The 13552-nt window shown below is 44.2% G+C and overlaps 1 protein-coding gene across 3 annotated transcripts in view; it reads left to right on the forward strand.

The window, feature by feature from the left end:
* Positions 1-13552, forward strand: part of LOC124804659 (mitochondrial inner membrane protease subunit 1-like) — a 74288-nt gene that overhangs the window by 27813 nt on the left and 32923 nt on the right. For all 3 annotated transcript variants that reach the window (XM_047264891.1, XM_047264890.1, XM_047264889.1), the window contains exon 2: positions 7193-7390. In XM_047264891.1, the coding sequence (XP_047120847.1) occupies positions 7193-7390 (198 nt within the window). The remainder of the gene's footprint in view (positions 1-7192; positions 7391-13552) is intronic.

A 13552-nucleotide genomic window follows, 5' to 3' on the forward strand; every position in this document is an offset into this window, starting at 1 on the left:
CTCCTTTGTCTTGATGAAGCCTCTGTTTTTTGTAGAGCATTTAGAGGACAAGTTTGGGGAGGTGGAAGGCTTGTCCAAAATGTGGTCAGGCTTAGTCTTAATAAAAAACGGCATCCTCTGGAAAGGGGGGGGGGGGGTGTTTCTGTTACCATCACGCTTCATAAGAGTTTAACCCTTTTGTGGGCAAAATTATTGACCAGTTTTTTTTGATGAATGGAGAGCAGATAGTGGTTAACAGATAGTTATACACTCCTGGAAATGGAAAAAAGAACACATTGACACCGGTGTGTCCGACCCACCATACTTGCTCCGGACACTGCGAGAGGGCTGTACAAGCAATGATCACACGCACGGCACAGCGGACACACCAGGAACCGCGGTGTTGGCCGTCGAATGGTGCTTGCTGCGCAGCATTTGTGCACCGCCGCCGTCAGTGACAGCCAGTTTGCCGTGGCATACGGAGCTCGATCGCAGTCTTTAACACTGGTAGCATGCCGCGACAGCGTGGACGTGAACCGTATGTGCAGTTGACGGACTTTGAGCGAGGGCGTATAGTGGGCATGCGGGAGGCCGGGTGGACGTACCGCCGAATTGCTCAACACGTGGGGCGTGAGGTCTCCACAGTACACCGATGTTGTCGCCAGTGGTCGGTGGAAGGTGCACGTGCCCGTCGACCTGGGACCGGACCGCAGCGACGCACGGATGCACGCCAAGACCGTAGGATCCTACGCAGTGCCGTAGGGGACCGCACCGCCACTTCCCAGCAAATTAGGGACACTGTTGCTCCTGGGGTATCGGCGAGGACCATTCGCAACCGTCTCCATGAAGCTGGGCTAAGGTCCCGCACACCGTTAGGCCGTCTTCCGCTCACGCCCCAACATCGTGCAGCCCGCCTCCAGTGGTGTCGCGACAGGCGTGAATGGAGGGACGAATGGAGACGTGTCGTCTTCAGCGATGAGAGTCGCTTCTGCCTTGGTGCCAATGATGGTCGTATGCGTGTTTGGCGCCGTGCAGGTGAGCGCCACAATCAGGACTGCATACGACCAAGGCACACAGGGCCAACACCCGGCATCATGGTGTGGGGAGCGATCTCCTACACTGGTCGTACACCACTGGTGATCGTCGAGGGGACACTGAATAGTGCACGGTACATCCAAACCGTCATCGAACCCATCGTTCTTCCATTCCTAGACCGGCAAGGGAACTTGCTGTTCCAACAGGACAATGCACGTCCGCATGTATCCCGTGCCACCCAACGTGCTCTAGAAGGTGTAAGTCAACTGCCCTGCCCAGCAAGATCTCCGGATTTGTCCCCCATTGAGCATGTTTGGGACTGGATGAAGCGTCGTCTCACGCGGTCTGCACGTCCAGCACGAACGCTGGTCCAACTGAGGCGCCAGGTGGAAATGGCATGGCAAGCCGTTCCACAGGACTACATCCAGCATCTCTACGATCGTCTCCATGGGAGAATAGCAGCCTGCATTGCTGCGAAAGGTGGATATACACTGTACTAGTGCCGACATTGTGCATGCTCTGTTGCCTGTGTCTCTGTGCCTGTGGTTCTGTCAGTGTGATCATGTGATGTATCTGACCCCAGGAATGTGTCAATAAAGTTTCCCCTTCCTGGGACAATGAATTCACGGTGTTCTTATTTCAATTTCCAGGAGTGTATTTATCATACAGAATATCAAATTTGCTCCAACTGTGAAAGTGAGGTCACACAACAAGGTGGTAAGTATTCTTCCCACTGCCCTTCCTTGGAGTTAAATGACAAAAACAACTTTTTCAACATATGTTATATTTATTTGATAAATTTACTTCTCTTGTTACAATGATTGTTCACAATTACTTGCCATGAAATTTTGTGAAACATGAGTCTATGCAAAGTGGTATTTGACAATATGTACAAACACAGCGAGTGCTCTTTTCCGCAGCTTTGGTACTACAATGACGGCACGTCCCCTACAGCCAAATGACGAAAGTCTTCAGGTACTTTACCTGTTTTTGCCAGAAAGACAGGTTTTTGCCCACGCCTTTTTTGGGATGAGAAGCAGCGATCAATTGTCTGGCTAGATGGATCCTGTATGGGAGCTGATCATGCTGTCCACTTTCTCTTTTACTTATTTTCCACAGGATAAAACTATTCAGTGCAGCAACATCCACCAGGAAATAAAATATTCTGTGCCACCATTTTACAGAACGTCTGCCAGTAGCATACCTTTCTCGTAATTGATCAAACTTATTGCCACCACCCATTATTTTGTTGTATTCTGCCACAACTTCAGGACAAGAAATCTCTGTATTAGTACCATCCTTGTTTTTCCTTTTCACTGTGGCTGTTTCTCATGGGTCATGAATTGAGGACAGGAAAGTGACTGGATGGTTATCCATCCATTTTACTGCAGAAATCACTCCTTTTGTTTCAAACTGGAATTCTCCTCGTTCCAATCTTATGTTTTCCTTCATAAATTTGGGTAAATCATAAGTATTTATCTTATACTATAGCTTTGAGAAAAAAATCACAAAAGTCAAGCAAACAGCACTGAAAGGCTCCTCTACAGAGCAACACTCAGCTATACAATGCCTCTGTGCGAAGGTACAGCAAAAATGATGGGAACTTCTGATTGGAAGTAGTACCCTATACTGTTTACTAGGTGGTAGCACCGTACAGAGGTGGGAACTGTGAATCCCACGGGACTAGGAGTGAGTTCATTGTAGTGGGAAGCATGTTTCCCAAGGCTCACGAAAGGGTTAAGTATGGTCCAGGGTATCATATTCCACAGGGACTTTCTTTTGCAGTCTGATGACGAGCTGCCCGCCAACTTAGAGCGGCGAGGAGTTTTATTTTGTCCGGCGCGTCCATTGGGGTCCGAAGGATAATCAGGTTGCCACCTGTGCCTTCATCTTGGCCTTAGAGGGTGACACATTAGCCAAGAAGGTCAAGGTTATGGTCTACCGCTGGGATGTCAAGCCATATATCCCTCCTCCAATGCGGTGCTTTTAGTGCTGGAAGTTCAGCCATATGTCTTCCTGCTGTACTTCCAGCATCACATGTTGAGATTGTGGACGTCCATACCATCCCAATACTCCATGTGTCCCACCTCCCATATTTGCCAACTGCGGAGAGCATCATTCCCCTTGCTCACTAGACTGCTGGATTTTACAGCGAGAAAGGGGAATCATGGAATAAAAGACTCTGGACCGACTGACCTACACTGAGGCCAAGAGGAAATTTGAGCACCTAAATCCTATGGCTATAACCTAGTCTTATGCCGCTGCTATGAGAACAGTTGTAGCCTTAACAGTTCCATGAATTCCAGTCGGCTCTCAGAACTGGAAGACTGCACCTGTCCCCTTGATGGTGGGGGGCACTTCACTCCCTGTTGCTCCTGCACCACCTACCTCAGGAGCACTGTCCCTCCAACTATCAGGGACACCAGTCCCCACTTCTCAGATGGAGAAGCGAAAGTCTTCTTTGGCTTCCCTCGTGAAGAAGGGGTCCCTTGGGTCACTCCTTTCCCAGGTTTCTGCTATTGAGAAAGATGACAGCCACTAGTGGCTGAAGTGCCCAAATGCAGCTGGTTGTAGGACTTCACAATCATCCTTAGTCCCGGAGACTGAATCAGTGGAAAATGCAATCCCTCTTTCTCTAGGGTGTCCCCGGTGAAAGACAGTCCCTTGGTGGTCACCAGAAGTCACTGAGGCATTGGCGAGCTCTATAGCGACATAAGTGGCACCCTTCCCTATAGTACCTAATTGCCTTAAAGGCTCCATGAACGCGTTCACCTGGTTACAAACTGACTGAAACAGGAGTGTTGGGAGAGGTACATGTTGACCATTGGGTGCCATACATCACCTTCCCAAATCTGGACGAAGCACTTTGCTGAGAACTATGCTCGAGCCTCTGTGTTGTAGAACTACACCCCCCCCCCCCCCCCCCCCCCCCACCTTTCGCACCCTCAAACGGTGGATGGGAAGTAAAGTCCTCTTGTTCACTACATGTCACAGTCAACTCTAGAATGCCGCATTCACAGAGTGGGAGCTCCTCAGTGCCCTTGCACATTGCCCCGACACAGCTTCTGGGCCGGATTGGTGCACAGTCAGATGATTAAACATCTCTCGTTTGACTACAAGTGCCATCTCCTCGTTATCTTCAGCTGAATCTGATGCGATGAAAGTTTTTCCATCGCAATGGTGGGAGAGCGCCATCATTGTGGTGCTAAAACCCAGTAAAAATCAGCTTGATGTGGATAACTATCGGCCCATCAGTCTCACCAACATTCTCTGTAAGCTCCTGGAATGTATGGTGTGTCAGTGGTTGGGTTGGGTTCTGGAGTCTCGTGCCCTACTGGCTCCATGTCAGGGCGGCTTCCACCAGGGTTGCTCTACCACTGATAATCTTGTGTCCCTCAAGTCTGCTATCCAGACAGCATTTTCCAGATGCCAACACCTGGTTGCCGACTTTTTGACTCGCATAAGGCATACAACATGACCTGGTGGCATCATATCCTGCTTTCCATAGTCCCCCCCCCCCCCCCCCCCCCCCCCCCCCCCCCCGTTCAGGAAAATGGCGTTCCGCAGGGGTCTGTATTGAGTGATCTGTTATTTTTACTGGCCATTAACGGCCTAGCAGCAGCTGTAGGGACGTCGGTCTCCCCTTCTGTGTATGCGGATAGCTTCTGAATTTCGTATTGCTCTTCCAGTACTGGTGTTGTTGAGTAGCACCTACAGGGAGCCATTCACAAGGCACAGTCGTGGGCTGTAGCCCACAGCTTCCAGTTTTCAGCTGCAAAGTCGTGTCTCATGCACTTGTCGGTATCGTACCATTCATCCAGAACCTGACCTTTATCGTAATGATGATCCACTCACTGTAGTGGAGACGTATCGTTTCTTAGAACTGATTTTTGATGCCTGATTGACTTGGCTACATCACCTTCATCAGCTTTAGCGGGAATGCTGGCAGCGCCTCAATGCTCTCCACTGCCTGAGCAACACCACTGGGGTGCAGATCGCGCTAAGCTGCTATAGCTTTATGGAGCCCTTGTACAATCCTGCCTTGACTATGGGAGTTTGGTTTACAGTTTGGCAGCATCCTCAGCGTTGCGTTTACTTGACCCAGTGCACCACTGTGGCATTCGCCTAGGAACAGGAGCTTTTAGAACAAGTCCGGTGGAGGCCAGAGTCCCTCCATTGCGGATCCGACATGCACACATCTGTAGTTCTCCTGAGCATCCGAATTACAGTCTCCTTTTCCCACCTGCGGCAGTTCATGTCCAGCATCGGCGGCCCAGGTCATAGCTCACGATCGCGCTTCATGTGCGATCCTTTCCCTCCAAACTGGAGTCCTTCCCTTTATTACCTCTATTTGAGGTCCATTCATGTACACCTCCATGGTGTACAGCTCGGCCGAAGCCTTTGCATGGCCCTAAGGACTCCGTTAACCCCCCGCTCACCGCTGTCACTTCCTCTTGATTCTTGACGTGTTCCGGGGCTCTGAAGTTGTTTACACCAACAGCTCGGTGGCTGCTGGTAATGTTGGCTTCACCTATGTCCACAGAGGCCATAATGAACAGCATTCCTTGCCCGCTGGCTGCAGTGTATTCATTGCAGAGCTTGTGGCCATATCTCGTGCACTTCAGTACATCCGTTCCTGTTCTGGTGTGTCGTTTCTTTTCTGTCCTGACTCTCTGAGCAGCTTACAAGCTGTCGACCAGTGCTACCCTTGCCATCCTTCAGTAGTGAACATCCAGGAGTCCATCCCTGCCCTGGAATGGTCCAGTCGTTCAGTGGTGTTTGTGTGGACCCTAGGATACATCGGAATACCAGGCAACGAACTTGCAGACAAGGTGGCGAAACAGACTATGTGGAAACTGCTCCTGGCGATGGGCATCTCTGAAACTGACCTGCGTTCTGTCTTACACTACAAGGTTTTTCTGTTTTGGGAGACAGAGTGGCAAACAGTATGCACAGCAAACTGTGTGTTATTAAGGAGACTGCGAATGTGTGAAAGTCTTCTGTGCAGGCTTCTCGCAGGGAATCAGTTGTCCTCTGTCAGCTCCTTATTGGCCATACGTGGCTCACACATGGTTACCTCCTCCGTCGTGAGGACCCATCTCAGTGTCTCTGTGGTTCCCAAATGACAGTTGTCCACCTCTTGCTGGACTGCCCACTTTTAGCCGCTCTGCGATGGACCTTTAACTTTCTCAGCACCCTACCATCAGTGTTGGGTGAGAATGACTCAATAGCAGCTTTAGTTTTACGTTTTATTCAGAATGGCTGGCTTCTCCTTTTTAATCTCATGGTCAGTCAGCCATGTTAATCTGCTTTCTTGTTTTTAGTCTCTTCTCCCTGTTTCTTGTGTGTCTGTGGCTTTCTTGACCTGTTTAGCCCATTGTAGTGTTTGTTGTCCTTCTGTCATTCTTCTGGTTCTTCCTTTCTCATGTTATTGTGCCATACATCTTCTTTGTTTTCTTCTTTCCCTTGGGTAATTGTTCTACTGGGAACAAGGGACCAATGACCTTGCATTGTGGTCCCTCTCCCCCCCCCCCCCCCTTTTCAACACACCAACCAACCAACCAACCAACCAACCAAGCACGAAGCAGACTCAGAAGGATGTGGGTTGCAGTACGTAGTTGGAGATGAAGAAGCTTGCACAGGATAGAGTAGCATAGAGAATGTCAAACCAGTCTCTGGACTGAAGACGACAATAACAACAACAACAACGTCAGACATGGAGTGACGAAATATATTTCTTGGTAGACAGTCCAAATGGGAATATGTAAGAAGTTAACAGAAAGTCTGTTGGTTCAGTATTCTTATGTTCTGTAACATTTTAATACTTCATAATAAGGATATTAAATTCTGAGAACTATGCACCACCTTTCATTTATTTTCAGGCGAGAGGTTGATTGTCTTTATTATTTTGTAAATTAGTGTTAATGTAATATATTTATGTTTAACTGTTCCATTCATCCTAAACATGATGTTCTTTAGCATTCAAGAGAATTCATAGATGACAAAAAGTAGAAATATTCTGTGAAGTTGTTTTGTTGGTATCTGCTTTAGCATTAATAAGACAACATGACCTCTGTACTGAAGTGAATAATATAAAAAGACCTGTAAGGTAATGAAATGTTTGTTTTTATTAATATTGGTTTCTGCTCTTTATGATGATAATTGTTTATGGTTAAAGTGTTCAGGACCTTCAATGGAACCAACTATTTTCTCCAACAATATTCTGCTTTCTGAACATATAACACCAAGGCTACAACAGATCAAGAAAGGAGACATTGTTATATCAAGATCGCCAACAAATCCAAGACAGCATATTTGTAAAAGAGTAACTGGCCTTCCTGGGGACAGGAAACTGATGGGATTTTCATGTAAAGTGGTATGTTTCATAGTCATGCATTTTTTAATATTTTGTTGCAGAATCCTTCACTTTGTTTTAATAGATTCATTCAGATAAAACTGCAAGTACCTTGCTTTCCTATCAATTATTTTGTAAGTGTGTTCTCATTATTGTCAAGTTTTATTCTCTGCTGTAGGTTCTTAGAAACTTATGTCTACTGTGATGATTAAAATAGACAGTGGAAGTTATCAGTTACTTGAAATGTGGAACATGTAAGGGGGAACAGGGAACATGTTGTCTCTCTGCGCTAATGTTTAAGTGTAACAGAACATAAATGGAAAATATGATAGACCAGTGCAAGCAGTGCTACATCCAAGTAAATTATTTGTTAAAAATTAAGTGTCTTGTTTTGCAGTTCACAATTTTTTTCAGTAGATGTAGAAATAACTACATTACTTTCTTAATTTAGCAGTGGGGAGGCATTTACTGATAAATGATTTCTGTTTACAGATAAAAGCGTGCCATAACAATAAAGTGTAACTTGTACATTTGAATGTATTCACTTCTTTCAGCTTTTGTAATGACTGTACATTGTTAACGCACAGAAGAGAGACTGGCCTTCAGTCCTATTGCACAAGTGTATGCAGTGCTTTAGACAAGATATTGAATTTTACTTTGAGAATACTGAGGCTGACAACAGAGTGGCAAGTGAGTGGGGGAGAGATTGGGGGAGGAACAGAAATTGTGAGTTAATGCAGAAATGAGGGCTGGATTAACAATGACAAATGACAGACAGTTTGTGTAGATAATGTTTACAGGATGCCAGGTGAGATCTGAACAGGATGGAGTACTTGGTTGTGTCACAGGTGATAAACAGAATGAAAATAATGTATGTGTTTATTGTAGTTTCAGTTTACAATGGGACCCTTGAAGAAAGAATGAAGTTTCACCAAGTACCAGTCTGATGGGTAACAGGGGTGAATGTCCAAAATATTTGATAGAAAGAATTATATTTCTGGGGCAAAAGTGGAACAATAGAGAAAGACAGAGACAGTAGTAGTGGAAAGACGCCTGTTCATTACTGTTGGTCGGCTCTGCAGCCCTTGTAGAATCTTGGCCTGCTTTCCCCAGCCTTCATCCATTGCTTTCCTTCTCCAATTCCTGATTCCCATTGCTCTGAGGTCATCTTCCATATCTTCAAGACACCTTTTCCTGGGTCTTCCTCTTCTTCTCCTCACAGACTTTCCTGTAGGCACTTCCGTAACATTCCAAGTACCCGGCATTTTCTGTCAATGACCAGCACTTCTTGTTCCTCCTCCCTTCATCTTCTCTACAGTATTAATCTGTCCAAAAAGTGTCTGTAGTTCTGTGTTCCTCTTTATTCTTCAGCTTGCTTCCAATCTCGCCCCAAATATCTTTTTCAGAATCTTCCTTTCCGATCTTAATATCCAGCCTTCTTTCATTATAGGCATCACAGACTTCTTATCCACTGATTGCTGTAGGTCTTCATGTAGTCAAATATATTTTGATCTTTATATTCTTGCTAACATCTCTTGGCTTGAATATATTTTGCAAAAAATAATAGCATCCATTTCTACTTTGTATCCTTTCTTGAACTTCTACAGCTGTCCTGTTGTCTTCTGGTATTATTGACCCTAGGTATTTAAACGCTTCCACTCTTTGATATTATTTCCCTTTTATTTTTCATGAAGTCTCTGCTCCATCCCTACCAGGATCTATCATCATCATATACATTGTTTTGCCTGTATTTGCTTTCAGTACTGATTTCCATGCCACTCCTCCTAATTCAGCATAATTATCGTTCAGAACTGTGACATGGCTTGCAGTTAATGCTACATCATCAGTGCACAGCACCACCTGAATGTGCTGGTTGGATATTGTTCCTTCTGGGTTTTCGACATTTGCCAAATTATCTTCTCTTGGTACTAAGTTTCTTCCCCATGAGCCATGGACCTTGCTGTTGGTGGGGAGGCTTGCGTGCCTCAACGATACAGATGGCTGTACCGTAGGTGCAACCACAACGGAGGGGTATCTGTTGAGAGGCTAGACAAATATGTGGTTCCTGAAGAGGGGCAGCAGCCTTTTCAGTAGTTGCTGGGGCAACAGTCTGCATGATTGACTGATCTGGCCTTGTAACACTAACCAAAATGGCCTTGCTGTTCTGGTACTGCGAACGGCTGAAAGCAAGGGGAAACTACAGCCGTAATTTTTCCCAACGGCATGCAACTGTACTGTATGATTAAATGATGATGGCTTCCTCTTGGGTAAAATATTCCGGAGGTAAAATAGTCCCCCATTCGGATCTCCGGGTGGGGACTACTCAAGAGGACATTGTTATCAGGAGAAAGAAAACTGGCATTCTACGGATCGGTGCGTGGAATGTAAGATCCCTTAATCGGGCAGGTAGGTTAGAAAATTTGAAAAGGGAAACGGATAGGTTAAAGTTAGATATAGTGGGAATTAGTGAAGTTCGGTGGCAGGAGGAACAAGACTTTTGGTCAGGTGAATACAGGGTTATAAATACAAAAGCAAATAGCGGTAATGCAGGTGCAGGTTTAAAAATGAATAAGAAAATAGGAGTACGGGTAAGCTACTACAAACAGCATAGTGAACGCATTATTGTGGCCAAGATAGACACAAAGCCCACGCCTACTACAGTAGTACAAGTTTATATGCCAACTAGCTCTGCAGATGACGAAGAAATTGGTGAAATGTATGATGAGATAAAAGAAATTATTCAGGTAGTGAAGGGAGACGAAAATTTAATAGTCATGGGTGACTGGAATTCGAGTGTAGGAAAAGGGAGAGAAGGAAACATAGTAGGTGAATATGGATTGGGGCTAAGAAATGAAAGAGGAAGCCGTCTGGTAGAATTTTGCGCAGAGCATAATTTAATCATAGCTAACACTTGGTTCAAGAATCGTGAAAGAAGGTTGTATACATGGAAGAACCCTGGAGATACTAATAGGTATCGATAGATTATATAATGGTAAGACAGAGATTTAGGAACCAGGTTTTAAATTGTAAGACATTTCCAGGGGCAGATGTGGACTCTGACCACAATCTATTGGTTATGAACTGTAGATTAAAACTGAAGAAACTGCAAAAAGGTGGGATTTTAAGGAGATTGGACCTGGATAAACTGAAAGAACCAGAGGTTGTGCAGAGTTTCAGGGAGAGCATAAGGGAACAATTGACAGGAATGGGGGAAAGAAATACAGTAGAAGAATGGGTAGCTTTGAGGGATGAAATAGCGAAGGCAGCAGAGGATCAAATAGGTAAAAAGACGAGGGCTGGTAGAAACCCTTGGGTAAGAGAAGAAGTATTGAATTTAATTGATGAAAGGAGAAAATATAAAAATGCACTAAATGAAGCAGGCGAAATGGAATACAAACGTCTCAAAAATGAGATCGACAGGAAGTGCAGAATGGCTAAGCAGGGATGGCTAGAGGACAAATGTAAGGATGTAGAGGCTTATCTCACTAGGGGTAAGATAGATACTGCTTACAGGAAAATTAAAGAGATCTTTGGAGAAAGGAGAACCACTTGCATGAATATCAAGAGCTTTGATGGAAACCCAGTTCTAAGCAAAGAAGGGAAAGCAGAAAGGTGGAAGGAGTATATAGAGGGTCTATACAAGGGCAACGTACTTGTGGACAACATTATGGAAATGGAAGAGGATGTAGATGAAGATGAAATGGGAGATACGATACTGCGTGAGGAGTTTGACAGAGCACTGAAAGACCTGAGTCGAAACAAGGTCCCCGGAGTAGACAATATTCCATTAGAACTACTGACAGCCTTGGGAGAGCCAGTCCTAACAAAACTCTACCATCTGGTGAGGAAGATGTATGAGACAGGCGAAATACCCTCAGACTTCAAGAAGAATATAATAATTCCAATCCCAAAGAAAGCAGGTGTTGACAGATGTGAAAATTACCGAACTATCAGTTTAATAAGTCACAGCTGCAAAATACTAATGCGAATTCTTTACAGACGAATGGAAAAACTGATAGAAGCCGACCTCGGGGAAGATCAGTTTGGATTCCGTAGAAATGTTGGAACACGTGAGGCAATACTGACCCTACGACTTATCTTAGAAGAAAGATTAAGGAAAGGCAAACCTACATTTCTAGCATTTGTAGACTTAGAGAAAGCTTTTGACAATGTTGATTACAATACTCTCAAATTCTGATGGTGGCAGGGGTAAAATACTGGGAGCGAAAGGCTATTTACAATTTGTACAGAAACCAGATGGCAGTTATAAGAGTCGAGGGACATGAAAGGGAAGCAGTGGTTGGGAAGGGAGTAAGACAGGGTTGTAGCCTCTCCCCAATGTTGTTCAATCTGTATATTGAGCAAGCAATAAAGGAAACAAAAGAAAAGTTCGGAGTAGGTATTAAAATCCATGGAGAAGAAATAAAAACTTTAAGGTTCGCTGATGAAATCGTAATTCTGTCAGAGACAGCAAAGGACTTGGAAGAGCAGTTGAATGGAATGGACAGTCTCTTAAAAGGAGGATATAAGATGAACATCAACAAAAGCAAAACGAGGATAATGGAATGTAGTCGAATTAAGTCGGGTGATGCAGAGGGAATTAGATTAGGAAATGAGACACTTAAAGTAGTAAAGGAGTTTTTGCTATTTGGGGGGCAAAATAACTAATGATGGTCGAAGTAGAGAGGATATAAAATGTAGACTGGCAATGGCAAGGAAAGCGTTTCTGAAGAAGAAAAATTTGTTAACATCGGGTATAGATTTAAATGTCAGGAATCGTTTCTGAAAGTATTTGTATGGAGTGTAGCCATGTATGGAAGTGAAACATGGACGATAAATAGTTTAGACAAGAAGAGAATAGAAGCTTTCAAAATGTGGTGCTACAGAAGAATGCTGAAGATTAGATGGATAGATCACATAACTAATGAGGAGGTATTGAATAGAATTGGGGAGAAGAGGAGTTTGTGGCACAACTTGACTAGAAGAAGGGATCGGTTGGTAGGACATGTTCTGAGACATCGAGGGATCGCCAATTTAGTATTGGAGGGCAGCGTGGAGGGTAAGAATCGTAGAGGGAGACCAAGAGATGAATACACTAAGCAGATTCAGAAGGATGTAGGCTGCAGTAGGTACTGGGAGATGAAGAAGCTTGCACGGGATAGAGTAGCATGGAGAGCTGCATCAAACCAGTCTCAGGACTGACGACCACCACAACACAACAGTACTAAGTTTAAAAGTAGCACAGAGACCACATCACCCTGCTGGAGACCTCTTCATACTTGGAACTGTCGTGAGAACTCTAAATCTATTCTGACCACGCAAACTGTTGCTTTCATTGTCGTTTCTGTCAACCTCACTAATTTTAGTAGGTTTCCAGAATGTATCAAGCTTTTTAGAATGTTATCCCTTTCTAAACTTTTGTATGCTTGTCTAAAATCAATGTACAACTAATGCAGTTGCTTGTCATATTCATAAAATTTCTCTAACACTTGCCTCATTAAAAATATCTGGTCCAGTGTAGGCGTGTTTCTCCTAAATCCTGCCTAATAATCTCCCAGCATCTTAGCCAAGAGACTAAAATCTTTCCAAACAATTTACATGTTGTTAGCAAGACAGTAATCCAACAGTAATTGCTTATTGGTTTCTAGTACAATGAGCAGATTATTCCCCCACTCAGATCCTTAGATATCTCTTCCTTTATCCATATTTCTTTCATTAATTCATTAACAGCTATCTCCATTGTGTTTGACCCAAAATTTTGATAATTCACCCTCTATGCTGTCTTCTGCTGCTGTTTGATTATTGTTTTAGTTTTCAGTTGTAGTCCTCACTTCCTCTAAGAGCAGTGGTTCAATTTTCTGCTCGTGCGCTTCTAATTCTAATTCCAGTTCCTCCTCTTCCTCATTCAAGACTTCCTCTGTTTACCTCACCCCTTTCCATCTAGTAACTCAGTAAAATGCTTTTTCCATCTTTCCAAAGCTTAGCTTTAATCTCCAGTTTGATTTCCATTTTTATCTTTATAGAAGACTGCTCTCTGTAGAAATCCTCTCTTCAGCTCACTAGATCTTTCAAAAAAATGAATACTTTCTGTTGTACCATTTGGAGGTTAGTAAGAACTGGCATCATATGAGGGAGATAAGTGATATGTATCTCTAAATTTTTTTTAAAAAAATTATGTGTATA

The sequence above is a fragment of the Schistocerca piceifrons genome, chromosome 7 (assembly GCF_021461385.2).
Source record: "Schistocerca piceifrons isolate TAMUIC-IGC-003096 chromosome 7, iqSchPice1.1, whole genome shotgun sequence".
NCBI lineage: Eukaryota > Metazoa > Arthropoda > Insecta > Orthoptera > Acrididae > Schistocerca > Schistocerca piceifrons.